General features: G+C 40.3%; 1 protein-coding gene across 1 annotated transcript in view; it reads left to right on the top strand.

Moving 5' to 3' along the window:
- LOC105902625 (ATP synthase subunit C lysine N-methyltransferase-like) overlaps positions 1 to 21,321 on the top strand; it is a 21,909-nt gene extending 588 nt beyond the window's left edge. Inside the window, exons 2-5 of the mRNA XM_042709429.1 lie at positions 14,520 to 14,624; positions 16,260 to 16,400; positions 20,235 to 20,285; positions 20,791 to 21,321. Coding sequence (XP_042565363.1) covers positions 14,520 to 14,624; positions 16,260 to 16,400; positions 20,235 to 20,285; positions 20,791 to 20,991 — 498 coding nt within the window. The 3' untranslated portion in view covers positions 20,992 to 21,321. The remainder of the gene's footprint in view (positions 1 to 14,519; positions 14,625 to 16,259; positions 16,401 to 20,234; positions 20,286 to 20,790) is intronic.
- Positions 21,322 to 22,085: the final 764 nt, after the last annotated feature.

Here is a 22,085-nt window from a genome sequence, read left to right as displayed (position 1 = left end):
GCACCTTGAGCTTGCTTTTTAATGAGGGGTGCCAAAATAGAGCTGTAGACAGGAAGGAATCCTTTAAAGACTGAAGGCTGTATTGCAAAATACCGTTTTTTGCTCTACCCACAATACACTGTACGTTCATTTTCACCACTGCTGATGTTAGCACTTGCCTTGAGCTCTTACCCACGTTTTGGCTGCATCCTCGCTTATGCTAATTGGGTGAGAGTTTGGGTTGGACTGTAACCAAACTCAGACTACCTCATCCAGGTGAGGTTAGGTACAGTTCACAGTACAGTTACACATTTTCTAACAAGCAATAGTCGCATTGGGACTGAGCTGCCAGTCTGGAAATGCCCTTGGATTGAGGAATAATTTTATTAGGTCAGGGATTGAAACCCCAGGGATCGATTAGGGAGTGTTTGTATTGGGGTCAGGGGTCAAACCCTTGGAATCGATTAACGAGCAATGTTATTTTAGTCAGGGGTTGAACCTTTGGGATTTTGCGGTAGGCTTATACTCTTCGATTGAAAGGGGTTCACTCTCTGCAGGTTAAGGCATGGGCTCCGTTTTCTGTGCGATTTAACTTATTCAACAAATATATCCCATCTCTGTAAGTTATGTAAAGGTTACTGATAGCTTTCAGAAGTTTGGGTAGCTAGCATTAGCTAGCATAGTTTACCCACGCTACCCATAATTCATTTTATAATCAGGGCTTGTTTTGTCTGTCATATAACAATCCCTTACATTATCATGTTGACTACTAGCAAACTCTTCCTTAAGATGATCTACTAATTGGATTTTAGTATACTGTATAGCTGATGTTTTAAGGCTCCACTTTTTCTAACTGCATTGCTCTGATTTTTTAGTCAGTTTATATTTATAAACACACCTACTGTCATGAACCTATTTTAATGGAATTAATTTGAAAAGACAGAGCGTTATTCTGTATGATAGAGTGTGGTGCGCTTTGTGTAAATGCAGTATAAAATTAAAGGAAGCGTCAGGCTTCGATGCCAAAAAGGTCATTCCTCTTCCCTAGCTGAGTCACAAAAGCAGAGTCCTGAGGCTTTCCTGATGAGAATGTGTTTAACACCTCTGATCTTACGTCCCGTAAGAACGACACACTTCCATCACACTGACAGAAGCAGGCATACGAGGGCAGTTTCCTCTTACTCGACTCGCTGGACGCGAAGCTGACTTTGTTATTTATGTTTATTGTGTAAAGGTACAGTCCACGATTCTAATCCAAATTTTTGTCAAATTCGGCGAATTGCTCCTTATTGTCCTCTAGCTGTCCATTCTGTGCTCAAAACAACTCCGGTGTTCGTACACTATAAATGGGAAACAAACGAAGTGGCTTGGACCAAGCCATAAACTTTTCCGGCCAATCAACAACATTGCTTCAGGAGCACGGAAGGGAGGGGTGTATTTGAATGGCTGATGAGCTCAAATATCAACAACCTTTCACCAGGATTGAGGACTACCCTAGGTCTTGCTTGTTATAATTTTGTGCCAGTTCACTTCTCACCACATGACCTTATTCTTCTCTGTTTACTGAATATTATTTCCCCTGTGTATTCTGTCCTGTCATGTCATTTAAAAAATGACTGTTAACCCATCATCCCTAATAGTGATCCTGTGGTTAGTAACTTAAGTTAGGAGGATGTTTCTTATTCACACTAGCCCAGTGCTAATTGTATGCTACCTTTCTTTCCGAAACGAAAAAAAAAAGGAAAAGTCACTTTGAACCTTGTGAAGGATGAAGCTGGGCAAACTAAAGCCAAACAGAATGCCACTGGTGTTAGGCCCCAGGGCTGTGCCTTATCTACATCAGGGTTCCCACGGTCATGGAAATCCTACAGAAGTCAAGGAATTGTAAAATCCCATTTTCCAGGCTTGGAAAAATCATGAAATTCATTGAAATGTTTGAAAAAAAAAACATGACATTTGATGTTGTCATAAGAAAGGGAACAGGTTGTTTTATTTTCGATAATTTGGACCATCCTGAAGAGTAAAATATGCAATTTTATGTACTTGTGGGATTTTAAAGGCCATGGAAATTTCTTTAAGGGTTCTTGAAAAGTCATGGGAATGTTTTGAAATGTCAGTGAAAATGGGTGGGAACCCTGAACCCTGTTACATTTACTTGCATTTGTTGTTGCTAGCTGGGAGTTCATCTATCTCCATCTTGTAGCCTGAATGCTAAGGCAGAATAAGTGCTATAATTTTTTAACTTGAGGCTTTTAACCTGAAGCGTTTATCGCATGGTTGCATTCGTAATACTATGGTGCAATACCAATCCTGGGTTTTTCACTAGGAAATTGGGGTTGCAGTGTGGAGGGGACGCTTGTCCTTTTCTAGCACAAGCTGTTTGGTTGCCACCTGCAGGCTGAAGTAAGTCACTGCACTCCGAGTTTAGTGTGACGTTACAGCTTCACCTATAGGCTGAAGAGTGTTACTGCACTCTGAGTTTATAATGATGCACAGGTTATCTCGATCATCTGGTGCTGAAGTGGATGCCTGTGCACACACCTTCACATAGCTGCTGCCTGCTCCAGGATTCACCACTAGAAGGCCAGTAGAGGGCTTCTTTTCAGACACGCAAACTGTAGATTTTAGCAGCCCTGGACCAAAGCCATTTGTGGCTATTACAGGCCCGCCTTTTGTCTTGCTCTGGCCCGGGGACAAGATGATCTCCAAACCCCCCCCCCCCCTCCGCCGCACACAGATTGTTGACTGGCCTTAATGCACAACGCATGTTCCATTTCAGCACGGCGAAACAGTACTCCTCTCCCACACACTATTTAATCATAGACTTTTGCATGCCCCCCCCCCCCCCCCCCCCCCGGGCCTTGAGCTAGGGTCATCTGTACCCTTTGACCCCCCCCCCCCCCTTGACAGCGGGCCTGGGCTATTATAATGATTATTGTTATGATTGTTGTTATTGTTATGCCATTATGGTATGTGTTAATTGCAACAAAGGACCTAACCCTCCTTCATTTATATTTCAATGTGCATTTTTTTTTGTTGACGCCATTTGAAATTTTTTTGGTCTGTCTGTTTCGGACTGCATTGTAGATCTTTATCTGAACATGCAATTTAGAGAATAAAAAAATAAGAAAGAAACATTTTGTATGGCACAATTTAAATAAACGCATGGATTTGATTCTGCCTACGTGTCCACATTTATTTTTTTATTAACAACAATAATGAATTTTCAGGTTTGCAAGGTTTTACCATTGTAAAGGTTTTTATGATACATGGTCATGCAGAGGGCATGTATTCCCCCTAGCTGCACAGGCTATTCTCTAGTGTTGTGCTCTGGTTCAGAAACCCAGTGAAAATATTAGAAATGTGTTTATAGCATAAACAGATCATAAAAATACATCAGCTTGCAAGGAAGATCACTTTTATCAGTGCCAACCGTACTGCCCCATGTGGAAATTCATATATGTTCATATTTACATAGTATATACAGTGCCCTCCACAATTATTGGCACCCTTAGTGAATGTGACCAAAAAAGGCTATGAAAAAATATGTCTTTGCTGTTTATCCTCTCGGTCTTTCACTTAAAATATTCACAAAAATCTTACCTTTTCATTGAAGTAAAATTATTGAAAGAATATTTTTTTTTTTTTACATTAAATAAAATATTTTTCTCCAAAACATGGGTGCCACAATTATTGGCACCCCTAGAAAATCTTATAATTAAAATCTAACTGAAGTATATTACCAGTCATGTTTTACATTTTTAAGTTCACCTGTTTGATTAGGAACTCTTTAGTGGTCAACCATGACTTCCTGTTTCACTCGGGTATAAATATGAGGTGACACAGGCCAAATACCCTTAGTCATTCATCAAGATGGGAAAGACAAAAGAACACAGTGTCGAAGTGCGACAAAAAGTTGTTGAGCTGCAGAAATCCGGAAAAGAATATAAGAAAATATCTTAACAGTTGAAAATACCCATTTCCACAATCAGGGCAATAGTTAAGAAGTTCAAAGCGACAGGAGATGTAAGGAATCAGCCTGGAAGAGGACCTATCTGTAAATTGACCCCACACACCGTGAGGAGGATGGTTCGACTGGCAAAAGAATCTCCAAGGATCACAGCTGGAGAATTGCAGAGGTAAATTGAGTCCTGGGGTCAGAAAGTCTCCAGAACTACCATCAGACGCCACCTCCATCACCACAAGTTGTTTTGGAGGGTTGCCTGAAAAAAGCCTCTGCTGTCAATCGACAACAAACTAAAGCGCCTACAGTTTGCCAAATGTAAGTCAGACTTTCAATGGGACCGACTTATATGGTCAGATGAGACCAAAATAAAGCTTTTTGGCAACAAACATCAAAGGTGGGTTTGGCGTAGACAGAAAGATAGCCATACAGAAAAGCACCTCATACCCACTATGAAGTATGGTGGCGGATCTTTGATGTTGTGGGGCTGTTTTTCTTCCAAAGGCCCTCAACATGTTGTTAGGATACATGGTATCATGGACTCCAGCAAATACCAGCAGATATTAAATGAAAACCTAACAGCCCCCTCTAGGAAGCTTAAAATGGGCTGTGTTTGGACCTTCCAGCAGGACAATGATCCGAAGCACACCTCAAAATCAACACAAAAATTGTTCACCGACCGCAGAATAAAGGTTTTGCCATGGCCATCACAGTCCCCCGACCTAAACCCCATAGAAAATATGTGGGAAGAGCTGAAGCCGAGTATACAAGCGTTGACCTAAGAATCTGAAGGATCTGGAGAGATACTGTATGTAGGAATGGTCTCAGATCCCGTGCCATGTGTCATCACGCATTATAGGAGAAGACTCAGAGCTGTTATCTTGGCAAAGGGAGGCTGCTCAAAACATTAAATTAAGGGGTGCCAATAATTGTGGCACACCTGTTTTGGAGGAATAATATTTATTTAATGTCAAAAACATAAATTTCTTTCAATAATTTTACTTCAATGAAAAGGTAACATTTTTGTGAATATTTTGAGTGAAAGACCAAGAGGATAAACAGCAAAGACACATTTTTTCATAGCCTGTTTTGGTCACATTCACTAAGGGTGCCAATAATTGTGGAGGACAATGATAACCGTGTGTTAACACACATAATTATGTCTCCTGTCATATACAGTTGCATAGAAAAGATATATGTGTTTATATATGACCTATCTTGCATGTTGAAGAGCATTATGCCATTTTAGTATGAAATGTATATGCAAGCTCTTTACCACAGATTTATCATGCAAGGATTCCTATAGGTTTATAACAGACCTTTTCCTTATGGTGCTTTTGGTGTCTGCAAGGCAAGTCTGTTGATTATTGAAACATAGTGTCTCTTTAATATTTATTGTTACCAAGAACTCGTATAAGGACTGATGGAAATGTCATGCATCCTCACGGTCCTCTAAGCAGCCTGTTCAGTGTGTAATGGGAAAGAAAGGCAGTGGCATAGACTAAGCCCTTAATGATCCCAGCCAATCAACACGGTGCTTCAGGAGCACGGAAAGGAGAGGTGTAACTTGATTGGCTGTTGACCTCAAACATAAACAACAGAATCGTGGACTGCAGCTTTAAATGTCCCAAAACATACAACAGGTTTTTTTTGTTTTGTTTTGTTTTAGGAAAAAGTAAATTTGTGCATGTGTTAAATAGTGTAGCTTTTTATAATATAAAAATCTTCTGAGGAGTAACACAATGATGTGTGACCTTTACTGAAGAGTGAAATGCACCCTGGGAGAATCCCTCGATAATCCTGCAAGATCCTGCTGCTCCTCTGTGGCCACCTGATGCACCACCATCTGCTACTTGTAAGCACATGGCCATACGAGACATACTTCAGCTGTGCAGGTAGTATGTGATGACCTTAAATGACAAAGTATTCTGACTAGCAACTGTACTTCATGACTCAAAAAGTCATACATCATAACTACAGTCTTGTAAGACTGATAATGTGATGGTGTCCGAACTGCCTTCACACACATACAGTATGTACTCCTCTCTTCCTCCACTGCATTCTAAATGGCACTCTACTTCCTCCACATCAGCTTAATTTCCTGTTACTACAGGCCAAAGTTACTAATGATCCAGGCATCTATATTCATTTCTTAGAGAAGAGATTCATACACTGTCTCTGCAACTGCTAAAAGCCGAAGTCAGTAAAAGTAATGACAATAGATTTCCTGTGTATTTACGGCCAAAAAGACAGACAGAACACTCTCTGTTTTCCATACTTAGTTGAAAACTACTGTGAAAATGTTTTTGAAACATAAAGAAATTATACATCAGGAGTCTCTCCTGTAAAGCTACCAAACCAGAACTTTTTCTTTATATTAAGCTTGGGAAGATGACTGTGTCATTACATACAGCCGCCTTTAAATCCTAAAAGACCATTTGAAACAAGCAGCCATCGGAAAGGAAGAGACAGCTATCCCATAGATCAGTGGTTCCCAAACTTTTTACAGTCCCGTACCCCTTCAGACATTTAATCTCCAGCTGCGTACCCCCCCCTATAAAAACCTATTACTTTAATTCCGTTTTAATCCGTTTCGGCTCATTTTGTTCACCCAGAGGTAGATTGATTTCCACTACCCATGGAAAAAGTGGGCCGGTCATGGGCCTGAAATTCCCGGGCTGAAAAGTGGCCCCACTCCGGCCCTGGCCACAAGTGACCCAAACCTTCTAAGGTTGTTGTTTGCCAGCCATCAACAGAACAGAAGACAAAAAAAAACATTATTTGCAGGCGATTGGGAAGATGAGCGAATTCATTTGACAGGCTACGGAGGTCTGTGTTGAATAGGGGGGCGTGGCCGGAGCGGTTTTCTAATTAATGCTTGTTCATCGTTGCGATCGTTGTTGTGTTTATAAGAAAGAAATACAGCCTTGCAGGACAAAATACAGGGGAATTTGGGCGATTTTGTTGGACAAAACTATGTTTCCGTCTGAAAGTTGCAATTCTGTTTCAAACGGTACATTCTGCGAATTTCGTCCGTTTTCTGTTATCGCGGAAATTTTCTCCCCGCGTACCCCTGAACCACTTTGCGTACCCCTGGGGGTACGCGTACCCCAGTTTGGGAACCGATGCCATAGATAGAGTGAGAGAGAAGCGAAAGAGAAGACAGTTATCCCCAGCCTAAATAGACTGGTACAGAAGAGAAGAGAAGACACAGTTATCCCCAGCCTAAATAGACTGGGAGAAGGGAATGGAAGAGACTGACTGTTATCCCACACATAGATGAGGAGAAGAGAAGAGACCCAAGGGAGATTTGTTGAGCTACACGAATAGAGATGATTGTTACCATGACAGCACTGTGATGTACACACTCCTCATACCTCAATAAAGTTTACTCTTAAAAAACGTATGCCCGCCTCATGTAGTACACACACACCACACACACACACAACACACACACACACACAAACACACACACAAACACACACACTTAATTATGTCTCGCGTCTAAGACACGCTCAGACAGCCACACTTAATGTATTATTTGCGAAGGAACTGGATGAGAATTTCACCGGAACTGGGTGCAAAAACTCGGAAGTAGAAATGACTTCACTCAGAGCAAGTTCCGTTCTGCTAGCAACGATAACCCACAATAACCCCAGGAAGTAAAACGAAACGAGGAAGTAAAATGAGTTTGTTGTATCAAATGAAAGGTTTTTACAACAAACAACCCTGTTAATCGACTGGGTAATATAAAAACCTTTTAGTTTTATTGTTCCATTTGTCCTAATGATCGGGAAAATAGTTAAAAGGGTGTTTGAAAGTTATAGTTGCCTATTTGTCATTATAAAGTCCTAATCTGTCTACTCGCTAGATCAGACTTTATAATGGTATTTTGTTAACTGTGCATTATATTAACTTGCTTTAAAACAAGGTAAGATATAGTGAGTTAATTTTAAGCGTACAGGATACTTTGATAATGACTAAGATGTAGCTGAAAATTGACAATTAATATTACTTTCATAGTAACATCAAAATGGGTTAAAAACGATTCACTGATGTTACAAAAGTATGATTTTCTTGTTTAAATATAGGGAACACTGACTAAACAGGCATCATTGTAAATATTGTAGTAAGAAACAGTAAAACACACAACAATCTGCTGATAAAAGGATTATGTCTTCAATAAAGTTGGTTGAACATGTTCAGAACACTGTAAAGAAAGGGTAAAAATGTTTAGCAGTCATTATTCTGGTCATTCACTGTGAAAAAACACTTGACACACAGATCACACAGGCGAAAATGCATTATCTTCAATGGCAGGGTATTGCCATGTGACATGTATCACTCTTTGCTGATGAAACTAAAGATTGTGTCTCAATGAAAGGGGGTGGAATATGTTTAGGACATTCCAAACATTAAATAAAATGTGTGAAGTAGTTGAGATTTACGTCCCTGAATGCTCCACAATACTTTAAACATAGGTGATCAGACAGGCGAAAATGCATTATCTTCAATGGTAGGGCCATGTGACATGTATCACTCTTTGCTGAAAAAACTAAAGATTGTGTCTCAATGAAAGGGGGGTGGAATATGTTCAGGACACTCCAAACATTAAATAAAATGTGTGAAGTAGTTCAGATTTACGTCCCTGAAGGCTCCACAATACTTTAAACATAGGTGATCAGACAGGCGAAAATGCATTAACTTCAATGGCAGGGCCATGTGACATGTATCGCTCTTTGCTGAAAAAACTAAAGATTGTGTCTCAATGAAAGGGGGGTGGAATATGTTCAGGACACTCCAAACATTAAATAAAATGTGTGAAGTAGTTGAGATTTACGTCCCTGAAGGCTCCACAATACTTTAAACATAGGCCTACACACAGGCAAAATGCATTAACTTCAATGGCAGGGCCATGTGACATGTATCACTCTTTGCTGAAAAAACTAAAGATTGTGTCTCAATGAAAGGGGGGTGGAATATGTTCAGGACACTCCAAACATTAAATAAAATGTGTGAAGTAGTTGAGATTTACGTCCCTGAAGCTCCACAATACTTTAAACATAGGTGATCAGACAGGCGAAAATGCATTATCTTCAATGGCAGGGCCATGTGACATGTATCACTCTTTGCTGAAAAAACTAAAGATTGTGTCTCAATGAAAGGGGGGTGGAATATGTTCAGGACACTCCAAACATTAAATAAAATGTGTGAAGTAGTTGAGATTTACGTCCCTGAAGGCTCCACAATACTTTAAACATAGGTACAGACAGGCGAAAATGCATTGTCTTCAATGGCAGGGCCATGTGACATGTATCACTCTTTGCTGAAAAAACTAAAGATTGTGTCTCAATGAAAGGGGGGTGGAATATGTTCAGGACACTCCAAACATTAAATAAAATGTGTGAAGTAGTTGAGATTTACGTCCCTGAATGCTCCACAATACTTTAAACATAGGTGATCAGACAGGCGAAAATGCATTATCTTCAATGGCAGGGCCATGTGACATGTATCACTCTTTGCTGAAAAAACTAAAGATTGTGTCTCAATGAAAGGGGGGTGGAATATGTTCAGGACACTCCAAACATTAAATAAAATGTGTGAAGTAGTTGAGATTTACGTCCCTGAAGGCTCCACAATACTTTAAACATAGGCCTACACACAGGCGAAAATGCATTAACTTCAATGGCAGGGCCATGTGACATGTATCACTCTTTGCTGAAAAAACTAAAGATTGTGTCTCAATGAAAGGGGGGTGGAATATGTTCAGGACACTCCAAACATTAAATAAAATGTGTGAAGTAGTTGAGATTTACGTCCCTGAATGCTCCACAATACTTTAAACATAGGTGATCAGACAGGCGAAAATGCATTAACTTCAATGGCAGGGCCATGTGACATGTATCACTCTTTGCTGAAAAAACTAAAGATTGTGTCTCAATGAAAGGGGGGTGGAATATGTTCAGGACACTCCAAACATTAAATAAAATGTGTGAAGTAGTTGAGATTTACGTCCCTGAAGGCTCCACAATACTTTAAACATAGGCCTACACAAGGCGAAAATGCATTAACTTCAATGGCAGGGCCATGTGACATGTATCACTCTTTGCTGAAAAAACTAAAGATTGTGTCTCAATGAAAGGGGGGTGGAATATGTTCAGGACACTCCAAACATTAAATAAAATGTGTGAAGTAGTTGAGATTTACGTCCCTGAAGGCTCCACAATACTTTAAACGTACGTGTCACATGGCCCTGCCATTGAACATAATGCATTTTCGCCTGTCTGATCACCTATGCTTAAAGTATTGTGGAGCATTCAGGGACGTAAATCTCAACTACTTCACACATTTTATTTAATGTTTGGAGTGTCCTGAACATATTCCACCCCCTTTCATTGAGACACAATCTTTAGTTTAATCAGCAAAGTGTCATACGTATCACATGGCCCTGCCATTGAAGTTAATGCATTTTCGCCTGTGTGTAGGCCTATGTTTAAAGTATTGTGGAGCCTTCAGGGACGTAAATCTGAACTACTTCACACATTTTATTTAATGTTTGGAGTGTCCTGAACATATTCCACCCCCCTTTCATTGAGACACAATCTTTAGTTTTTTCAGCAAAGAGCGATACATGTCACATGGCCCTGCCATTGAAAATAATGCATTTTCGCCTGTCTGATCACCTATGTTTAAAGTATTGTGGAGCCTTCAAGGACGTAAATCTGAACTACTTCACACATTTTATTAATGTTTGGAGTGTCCTGAACATATTCCACCCCCTTTCATTGAGACACAATCTTTAGTTTTTTCAGCAAAGAGTGATACATGTCACATGGCCCTGCCATTGAAATAATGCATTTTCGCCTGTCTGATCACCTATGTTTAAAGTATTGTGGAGCCTTCAGGGACGCAAATCTGAACTACTTCACACATTTTATTTAATGTTTGGAGTGTCCTGAACATATTCCACCCCCCTTTCATTGAGACACAATCTTTAGTTTTTTCAGCAAAGAGTGATACATGTCACATGGCCCTACCATTGAAGACAATGCATTTTCGCCTGTCTGATCACCTATGTTTAAAGTATTGTGGAGCATTCAGGGACGCAAATCTGCAACTACTTCACACATTTTATTAATGTTTGGAGTGTCCTGAACATATTCCACCCCCTTTCATTGAGACACAATCTTTAGTTTAATCAGCAAAGTGTCATACGTATCACATGGCCCTGCCATTGAAGTTAATGCATTTTCGCCTGTCTGATCACCTATGTTTAAAGTATTGTGGAGCATTCAGGGACGCAAATCTGAACTACTTCACACATTTTATTTAATGTTTGGAGTGTCCTGAACATATTCCACCCCCTTTCATTGAGACACAATCTTTAGTTTTTTCAGCAAAGAGCGATACATGTCACATGGCCCTGCCATTGAAGATAATGCATTTTCGCCTGTCTGATCACCTATGTTTAAAGTATTGTGGAGCCTTCAGGGACGCAAATCTGAACTACTTCACACATTTTATTTAATGTTTGGAGTGTCCTGAACATATTCCACCCCCCTTTCATTGAGACACAATCTTTAGTTTTTTCAGCAAAGAGCGATACATGTCACATGGCCCTGCCATTGAAAATAATGCATTTTCGCCTGTCTGATCACCTATGTTTAAAGTATTATGGAGCCTTCAGGGACGCAAATCTGAACTACTTCACACATTTTATTTAATGTTTGGAGTGTCCTGAACATATTCCACCCCCCTTTCATTGAGACACAATCTTTAGTTTTTTCAGCAAAGAGCGATACATGGCCCTGCCATTGAAAATAATGCATTTTCGCCTGTCTGATCACCTATGTTTAAAGTATTTTGGAGCATTCAGGGACGCAAATCTGAACTACTTCACACATTTTATTTAATGTTTGGAGTGTCCTGAACATATTCCACCCCCCTTTCATTGAGACACAATCTTTAGTTTTTTCAGCAAAGAGTGATACGTGTCACATGGCAACTCAGAGCAGCGTTCAGTGAGCAACTATAGGCAAATGAGCTCGAGCGACTTCCGGTTACGATTTTTCAAAATAAAAGTCCCTTATTAGCCCCGTGTTTTCTTAAACTATCAGAGATATTAATTTCATAGTAACATCAAAATGGGTTAAAAACGATTCACTGATGTTACAAAAGTATGGTTTTCTTGTTTTAATATAATGAACAATGACTAAACAGACAATATTGTATTAAGAAAAAGTAAAACACACCCCATTATGCTGATAAAAGGATTATGCCTTCATTAAAGTTGGTTGAACTTGTTCAGAACTGTAAAGAAAGGGTAAAATATGTTTAGCAGTCATTATTCTGGTCATTCACTGTGAAAAAACACTTGACACACAGATCACACAGGTGAAAAGGGATTATCTCCAATGCCAGGGTATTGCCATGTGACACGTTATCACTCTTTGCTGAAAAAAACTAAAGATTGTGTCTCAATGAAAGGGGGGTGGAATATGTTCAGGACACTCCAAACATTAAATAAAATGTGTGAAGTAGTTCAGATTTGCGTCCCTGAAGGCTCCACAATACTTTAAACATAGGTGATCAGACAGGCGAAAATGCATTATCTTCAATGGCAGGGCCATGTGACATGTATCACTCTTTGCTGAAAAAACTAAAGATTGTGTCTCAATGAAAGGGGGGTGGAATATGTTCAGGACACTCCAAACATTAAATAAAATGTGTGAAGTAGTTCAGATTTGCGTCCCTGAAGGCTCCACAATACTTTAAACATAGGTGATCAGACAGGCGAAAATGCATTATCTTCAATGGCAGGGCCATGTGACATGTATCACTCTTTGCTGAAAAAACTAAAGATTGTGTCTCAATGAAAGGGGGGTGGAATATGTTCAGGACACTCCAAACATTAAATAAAATGTGTGAAGTAGTTCAGATTTGCGTCCCTGAAGGCTCCACAATACTTTAAACATAGGTGATCAGACAGGCGAAAATGCATTATTTTCAATGGCAGGGCCATGTGACATGTATCACTCTTTGCTGAAAAAACTAAAGATTGTGTCTCAATGAAAGGGGGTTGGAATATGTTCAGGACACTCCAAACATTAAATAAAATGTGTGAAGTAGTTCAGATTGCGTCCCTGAATGCTCCACAATACTTTAAACATAGGTGATCAGACAGGCGAAAATGCATTATTTTCAATGGCAGGGCCATGTGACATGTATCCGCTCTTTGCTGAAAAAACTAAAGATTGTGTCTCAATGAAAGGGGGGTGGAATATGTTCAGGACACTCCAAAAATTAAATAAAATGTGTGAAGTAGTTCAGATTTGCGTCCCTGAAGGCTCACAATACTTTAAACATAGGTGATCAGACAGGCGAAAATGCATTATCTTCAATGGCAGGGCCATGTGACATGTATCGCTCTTTGCTGAAAAAACTAAAGATTGTGTCTCAATGAAAGGGGGGTGGAATATGTTCAGGACACTCCAAACATTAAATAAAATGTGTGAAGTAGTTGAGATTTACGTCCCTGAATGCTCCACAATACTCTAAACATAGGTGATCAGACAGGCGATAATGCATTGTCTTCAATGGTAGGGCCATGTGACATGTATCACTCTTTGCTGAAAAAACTAAAGATTGTGTCTCAATGAAAGGGGGGTGGAATATGTTCAGGACTTTCATTGAGACACAATCTTTAGTTTTTTCAGCAAAGAGCGATACATGTCACATGGCCCTGCCATTGAAGATAATGCATTTTCGCCTGTCTGATCACCTATGTTTAAAGTATTGTGGAGCCTTCAGGGACATAAATCTGAACTACTTCACACATTTTATTTAATGTTTGGAGTGTCCTGAACATATTCCACCCCACTTTTATTGAGACACAATCTTTAGTTTAGCTAGTTTTTAAGTGCAAGTTAAGCACCAGTCGAAGTGCCAGTTAGGAAGGGAGGTGCTCTCTGAAGAGTTGGGTCTTCAAAAGCTTCTTAAAGGTAGAGAGGGACGCGCCTGCTCTGGTAGTGCTAGGCAGTTCGTTCCACCAACGTGGAACTACTTGAAAATTCTGGATTGCCGTACTTGCACAGACGGCAGTGCCAAAAACTAGACGAGCGCAGCATTCCGGTGTAGTCCTTTTATTTATTTTATGACATCACGGTGCCTCGTAGAATCATGACTATAGGCCTACATGTGAAACGTAATTGTTAATGATACTTTAATCCGAGGATCTGTAGAGTTGATGTGAACGCAATCACCAACGATTTCTCACAAATTCATTAACACGGAGAGTTTTCTTAAATGCGATTCCTCAAAAAACCACAAGAGGGCGCACGGGGCCATCTTGTGGTTTTTTAAGGAATCGCATTTGAGAAAACTCTGGCCGAGTTACGACTGCTAATTCGAGTTCGGAAAGTCTTCTGAAGTTCAGAGCAAATCCCAGATGAGAAAACATTCATGAATGCCAAATGTTGTCCTAAATCCAATTCAGAAGAAATTCCTCTTAAATTCCTCTTAAATTCTTCTTAACTGCGTTCGAGAATGAGGCCCAATGTTACTGTCATACATCTAGGTGCCTTTCCTGCCATCTTCTGAGCAGCAGACTCAAAATGTTCTAAAGCTTTTGGAGGGACGTGCCGGCCTGCTGGCGGACCTGGGGTCAGGAGACGGCCGCCTGGTGAGTCTGATCAGTACCGTTTAGTCTACCACTGACCCGATCAATACCCTTTACTCTACCACTGACCTGATCAATAACCTATGATCAATACCCTTTACTCTCACCTAATCAATACCCTACACTCTACCACTCACCTGATCAATACCTTATGATCAATACTCTTTACTGTTCCACTGACCTGATCTAGACCCTTTAGTCTACCACTTACCCGATCAATACCCTTTACCCTAACACTGACCTGATCAATACCCTATGATCAATACCCCACACTCTACACTCTACTCTTTACTGTTCCACTGACCTGATCTAGACCCTTTACTGTTCCACTGACCCAATCAATACATTTAGTCCAACAGTGACTTGATCATTACCCTTTACTCTACCACTGACCTGATCAATACTGTTTACCACTGGAAATGAAACTGTCTCAGTGATACCCTTTACTCTCACCTAATCAATACCCTACACTCTACCACTCACCTGATCAATACCTTATGATCAATACTCTTTACTGTTCCACTGACCTGATCTAGACCCTTTAGTCTACCACTTACCCGATCAATACCCTTTACCCTAACACTGACCTGATCAATACCCTATGATCAATACCCCACACTCTACACTCTACTTTTTACTGTTCCACTGACCTGATCTAGACCCTTTACTGTTCCACTGACCCAATCAATACATTTAGTCCAACAGTGACTTGATCATTACCCTTTACTCTACCACTGACCTGATCAATACTGTTTACCACTGGAAATGAAACTGTCTCAGTGATGACGTGACCGATTTAGAAATTTAGACCCACTCCCCTCTGGTTGCTGATTGGTCGGAGACTGAACAAAATGCATGAGAAGCCTCATAAGAGCTCTGCAAGTGTAGAGACTCACATAACATAATGTTATATAATGTGTGAATGTAGCACAGTTGGTTTACAGTTTGCGACTAGTGGTTTGACACTTGAGTGACAGATAAGTGTCTTTTTCAAAACACTTCACACACATATCAGGACTATGTGAACTAAACTGGGTATTTTTGCATTGCCTTGATACAAAATGCTTTCAGTCACCACTTCCTCCTAAATTCATGAATACCTTTCTCAGTCAAAGAGATTTCAATACTCTGATCAAAATAGTTCACTTTCAGTTCAAAACCCAACAAAATGTAGATGCAAATATGCTGTATTTTTACAGATATATTAAACTATTCACTTGATATAAGAATAAAATCAGATTTTACCTGAAATTTTATTCTGTTTTTGGTTTGCAGCCTTGTTATCACCTATAGAAAAGTGACCATATTTGCCTTGAAATGTGCATGTATGTAGTTGTCGCTGAAGAGATTTTTCCACTATTACTGCTGTATGGAAGTCATGGGCTATCAATGAGAGAAAGTGACTTGGATGCAACTAAAGTAAATGTACCACACTCGAAAGTGTACTGTGACAGGCAAACCAACAGATCAAAAGTCTTATGTGTTGTTGTTTCACTTAATGTACTGGAAAAGGAGGCACACTATGATGATATTGAAACAATTGTGAAAATGATTGTAAAAGCTCTTTAAGTGTGTGGGGCACTGTAGGCTATAATACACTGAGAGTGATGAGTGTGTGATGTCTCACTGACCCCTCAGATATTAGGTGCCCACTCCATGGGCTTCCAATGTACAGGTTTTGAGGTGAACCCTGTGCTGTTGGCCTACTCTAGAGCACGCGTCAGGAGGAGAGCCATCCCCCCCACACACATCCGTTTTCTCAATCAGGACTTTTGGAAGGTAATGGTATGTTTTAGTGACGGGCTGTACATGTGTTTGAGAGTGAGAGCCAGTGCTAGAGTATGAGTTTGGGTGTTCAGTGTCTTGCCCAAAGACACTTCAACACTTGGTGAGGAGGAGTCGGGATCAAACTAGCAACCTTCTGATTGCTGAACGACTCCTCTACCTCTTGAACCACTATCGCCCCCCAATGATAATTTATTCTCTGGTTTATGTCTCTTCCCACTGTGTAAAGGACCAATATGTAATAAATGTCATGTACTAAATCATAAAATGAACGTAGAGAGAGAGATTAAGGAAACATGCTAAACAAAAATTCTGGCTTCTCTGACAACAATGCTACAGCTAGTATTATTCTCCTTTTAAAAATTCTGTTCCGGAGTGGAATGTCTGTTTGTGTTTTAGCCTGTTTATTCTGCCCACTTCCCATTTCTCCAGTACCATTTCAACCCTGGTTTGCCAGATAAGAATACAAACACAGGGTGCAACCGCCATGGAAGTAAGCAAACTAACTGGACCAATGTTTGATAGTACTCGACAAATCTTTGGCATCCTTCTTAAATGCTGCATGACCATAGATGTAGTAAAATGCAGGTAAATATTCAACATGCAGTTGAAAGATGGAGACAGTTAAGAGCTCAGAACGATTTTAAGACAGATGCAAAGTTAGCTAATTTTCCCCCGAACAGGTAAGCATTGAGCTTCAGCTAAGGTTAGCTTACCTTAACTCATTTATGACGTGTACTAGCAGGGATGGGCATTTTCAGTCATTTCAACACTCCAGGGGCAGATAACCTGAACAATTGTGCATTTTGTGATAAAAGCGTGAAATTTGGTACACATATTGCCAAAGACAGTCTGAAAAAATGTAGATATCGGGCCATCATGAATTTTCAACATGGCGGCCGTAGCAGGCATTTTTCAAGATGGCTGCCGGTGCAAGAGTTTTCAGATCAATTCTCTTATTTTTATGGGATATAATATGATGTTGATGATCTTGTTAGTTAAATATAATCATCATACATAGTTTTTGGAAGTTAATACATAAAAAATATTTAAAATCAATAAAAATTCAAGATGGTAGCCATGATTAGCATGACATTTGTAATAGAAATAAAGTTACTTATATTGCATATGATTTGGATGATTTCCATATTTAATCATACATTTTGTGATGCAGAATTAAAATCAGTATTGTAACATTAGCCCAGAATCTTTTTTGTTCTCACAAATCAAGAGCTATCAAGTGACATGTTTGTGTCACCTCCAAGTTTGAATTCATTGGAGAGATATGACTTGCAACAAACCCCCGCAACAGAGTTTTGCCATCTTTTTCATATGTGGATGACCCCGCCCCTCCCCCCGCAACAGAGTTTGTCCATCTTTTTCACATGCGGATGACCCCGCCCCCTCCCCCGCGACAAAGTTTTGCCATCTTTTTCACATGCAGGGACGTAATAACTCATTTTTTAAAAACACAGAGGAACACAAATGTCCGTCAAGGCAAAACCCTCGGCCGATTTTGGAATCCCTGCCGGACACATTCAAATTTTTTTGGACTGTCTTTGGCTATATGTGTACCAAATTTCACACTTTCACAAAGTGCACAATTCTTGTGAACTATCAAGCTAAGCCGCCCCACTACTTGGCAAAAAACTGCGTGACAGAAACTGCAAGTTTGACTCTAAATTGACTACATTTACAATCGTGATTAGTGATTACTCTATACGTTGAACAAATTCTGATGTACACATAGAGTAACATTGCTCATGCCCATCCTTAGCTACTACCTTTTTAATCTATCTAATCGAATAGAAACCATTTACCTATTTTAGAAGAGTTTATAAAATTTTGTGATAATCAAAAGATGTGGTAAAATTTCGCTAGTGGTAGACACTCTCTCCTCTCTGCCATTCTTCCTCTGGCTCTTCCTTTCTGGACTCTGTGTCTTTGACCAGGACCATACCTGTCAAGTCTCATTTTATGTGTGAGACTCAATCCCAATTGCATAAATTAATAATTACAAGTCAATTAAACTGCTGTGCAGTGCGAGTGAGTACTGTGTGGCTCACTATGTCTTTGTAGCAGTTTTAGGCTACTAGTCAACACATTTCATTATTCAGCATCACTGAACAACTTGTTATCTAGAAGTGAACCAGACCTGTTTACGAAATGCCTCGCAAATGTGACAATATGCTGTTGTCTTTTGTGTGTGGGCAGTGAGGATGGTTCATGGATTTTCATGGATTTCAATCACTGATCTCACGGATTTCAGTCGTGTTAACTTGACAGGTATGCAGGACCTGCACTCTCTTCCTTCTCTCTGTTGCTTTTACTTTAGATCCTCTGCCTCTTGTGCCACTAGGACCTGCACTCTGTCTTCTCATCCTCCTCCTCTCTCTAGCTCATCCTCTCCGCTCTCTGCCTCTTGTTTCAGCGGCACCTGACGAGCCCTCACTGGTCTCACTTGACTTGGTGAGGGTACTTCATAACTGAAATCTGAGTCAGGCTGCAACAAGGAAGAACAGTAGGCTACTACTCCATAATAGATGTGAAATGATTTATACGTTATCTGTAAATTGAGCAATGTGTTACCATTATCCAACACTGACAGAGTATACAAACTCCATATGAGCTGGTTCATAAACAATAGACACACTGCACACAATGCTGAGCTCGTCTTGCGCTTGTTCGTGCAGGTTCCGCGTCCTTAACCTGGCAACCCGTGTGAGCATCGCATCTGGGGAGGAGGGGAAGGGTGGAGACATAGCTCTCAAATATTTTGAATTTAGAATGCGATATCGATTTTTAACGCTTGGTGTTCCAACTACATATTGCTCCTTTAAGTTGGTATAACTGACTTATAATTCCAATCGGTTTTGTCATTGAATTTGTTCTCATCACAGTATCCACTGGCAGCCTGTAGCTGCTCGCCTTAAGTTCAAGTCACTTATGCTTGCCTACAGAGTGATTGCTGGTTCTGCTCCCACCTACCTAAATGCTCTTGTAAGGGCAAATGTTACACCTAGGATGCTGCTCTCGTCTAGTGAGCGTCGTTTGGCACTGCCGTCTGTGCAAGTACGGCAATCCAGACTATTCTCATTTGTAGTTCCACGGTGGTGGAACGAACTGCCTAGCACTACCAGAGCAGGGGCGTCCCTCTCTACCTTTTAAGAAGCTTTTGAAGACCCAACTCTTCAGAGAGCACCTCCCTTCCTAACTGGCACTTCGACTAGTACTTAACTTGCACTTACAGCAGTTACATTCCTGCACTTCTTTTTTCTATTTCTTTTTTTAATTTCTTATGTAAAGCAGTATATATTGTTACACTAGGTCTCTATTGCTCGTAGCTTGACTGTTCTCTCCCTTGTACGTCGCTTTGGACATAAGTGCAAAAGTGTGGGCACCTCTGGACAAATTGGATCATGACATTTTGCTGTTTTGTTGACGTGAAAAGGACTAAATACAACCCCTTAGAAATGAGCCATTCTTTAAATATTAATGCAAAGCTACATTTTATTTCATGAACTAAAATATACTGATACATGTGCTCAGAGATGCCCTGTATACAACTGTATGATCACTTGGTTATTTTTCTGTGCTACTTTACAGTGATTTGTACAGGTAGTTTGCCAAGAACAGTGTTCTTCTTTCTACTATAATAAAGTTATATTTGTTATTTTATATAATCAATTATCATTATACAAGTATGATTACTTAAGTATTTGAGATTAAGATGTATATTATGCTATACAGTATCATAATGCCAATGTGTCATCAAAATTAGTACCAATCATAATTACCATATCAACTGTTCATTGCTATTTTCCTTAGACTGACCTGTCTAAATACCAGAATGTGACAGTGTTCTTAGCACCTGCTGTGGTAAGTCACCCTCATGAATTCAAATGGAGAGTATGTGAATTTATTTAATGCAACACCAAATGAGAGTGGCTGAATATGAGAGTGTGTGCTTGTTTTTAGGGGTATTTCTATGAGTCTGTTGTAGGAATTGTAGCATGTATGTAACTGTGTTTGTCTGTATGAGAGTAAATGAATAGCTGGGGTTCGATTATGCATGAGTGTGTGTGAATGTGTGTTTGTATGTGTGTGTGTGTGTGTGTGTATGTCTGGTTGTGTTTGTGGTTTGAGCATATATGTATGATAATATGTGTAAGTGTGTGTATATAAGCATTTGTGTCAGAGTGTGTGTATTTCAGTGTTTGTTACAGGTTGGATGTTTAAAATGTTTTAGCGTGTGCAATGTGTGTGTTTGTGAGAGCATGTGTGTGTGCTGTCTTTTGTCTGTGTATGCAGACAGAGAGAGTGTGAATACGTATGCATATGTGTGTGTGTGTGTGTAAATGATTGTCACATTTTTCTCTGTCAGATGGGACAGCTGGAGCAGAAGTTGAGGTCAGAGCTCCCAGCAAATGCCAGAGTGGTCGTCTGCCGTTTCCCCCTCCCTGATTGGCAGCCCAGTTGTTCACAGGGGGTGGGTCAAGAGCAGGTCTGGGCCTATGACATGCCACCTCAGCCATGTGAGCGAAACACTACCACAGCAGGAGACGCCAGCCAATCACAAGTCTAGTGGATCACATACCACCCAATCACAAGTGTAGTGGAACACATGCCACCCAATCACAAGTCTAATGGAACACATGCCAACCAATCACAAGAGTGCTGGAATCCAGCAGTCTAGCTCTGCCCTTGAGACGCCAGATTGCTGAGGGCAGGGAGAGCGACTTTCAATGTCTCCGAGTTCTGAGTCATCAGGTCCAGCTCCACTGTGCTCTGCTTTCCACAGCTTTAATGGTCAGAATGCTGCCAGAGGACTGAAATGAATAATAAATATATCATCACCGCACTCACAGTGAGCCTCTGTATGCCTCCAATAACTAAATAAATCATAAACAAATTATTTCTGCACTCATATTGATTCACTGTCTGAATGGTAGTGCTAGAGAACCTCCATATCGTAATATCAAAAACCCCGTCACCAGAGGATGAATTATGCAGTGGCAGTTGGGGGCTTTTTCTTATAATTAACGTATGCCCATTTCACACAGCCCTTTGAGTGTTTGTTACCTGTTTTTTCATTGATATTCAAGCCGCGCCTGAGACGCGCATCTCACATAGGTAGTATGCATGCTCTAACCTGTTAACATGGGCACCGAAATGAAAATCAACTGGTAATGCAGTCGCTACACGACTGTTTTGTCCCTAATACAAATCTGGACCCAGGTCCAGGCCCAGGTTGAAAAACATGGCATCAATTGCTATCAAACCCCACTATCAACACAGCAGTGGTGACAGAAAAGGAGCATTGCAAAAGACGTCTACATATTAATTCACCATCTAAGATGTATTTTGCATAAGCGCTAAGAGGCCTATGCCTAGTTCTGCCTGAGCTGTCATTCAGAAGAGCATGTACTGCTAGCACGTAACATGTATTGTATTAGAGATGAATTGAGAGTAACAGTGTAGCAGCCTTATTACCACTAGATGGCACTAAAAGCCCGTCTGTTGCTATGCTGTGTCTCTCACAGTTCAAGAGTTCGGCAGATATCTCCTACTCCACCATTCCATCATTTTAAACAACACGGAATATGGAAAATGGACCCTGACTGAATATATTGTCACTGTAATGTAGATGCATGTGTGTGTATATGCATTGTCCTTCTT

The sequence above is a fragment of the Clupea harengus genome, chromosome 12 (genome assembly GCF_900700415.2).
Source record: "Clupea harengus chromosome 12, Ch_v2.0.2, whole genome shotgun sequence".
Lineage (NCBI taxonomy): Eukaryota > Metazoa > Chordata > Actinopteri > Clupeiformes > Clupeidae > Clupea > Clupea harengus.
Note: the sequence above shows the minus strand (reverse complement) of the source record. Positions and strands in the feature narration are given on the sequence as shown.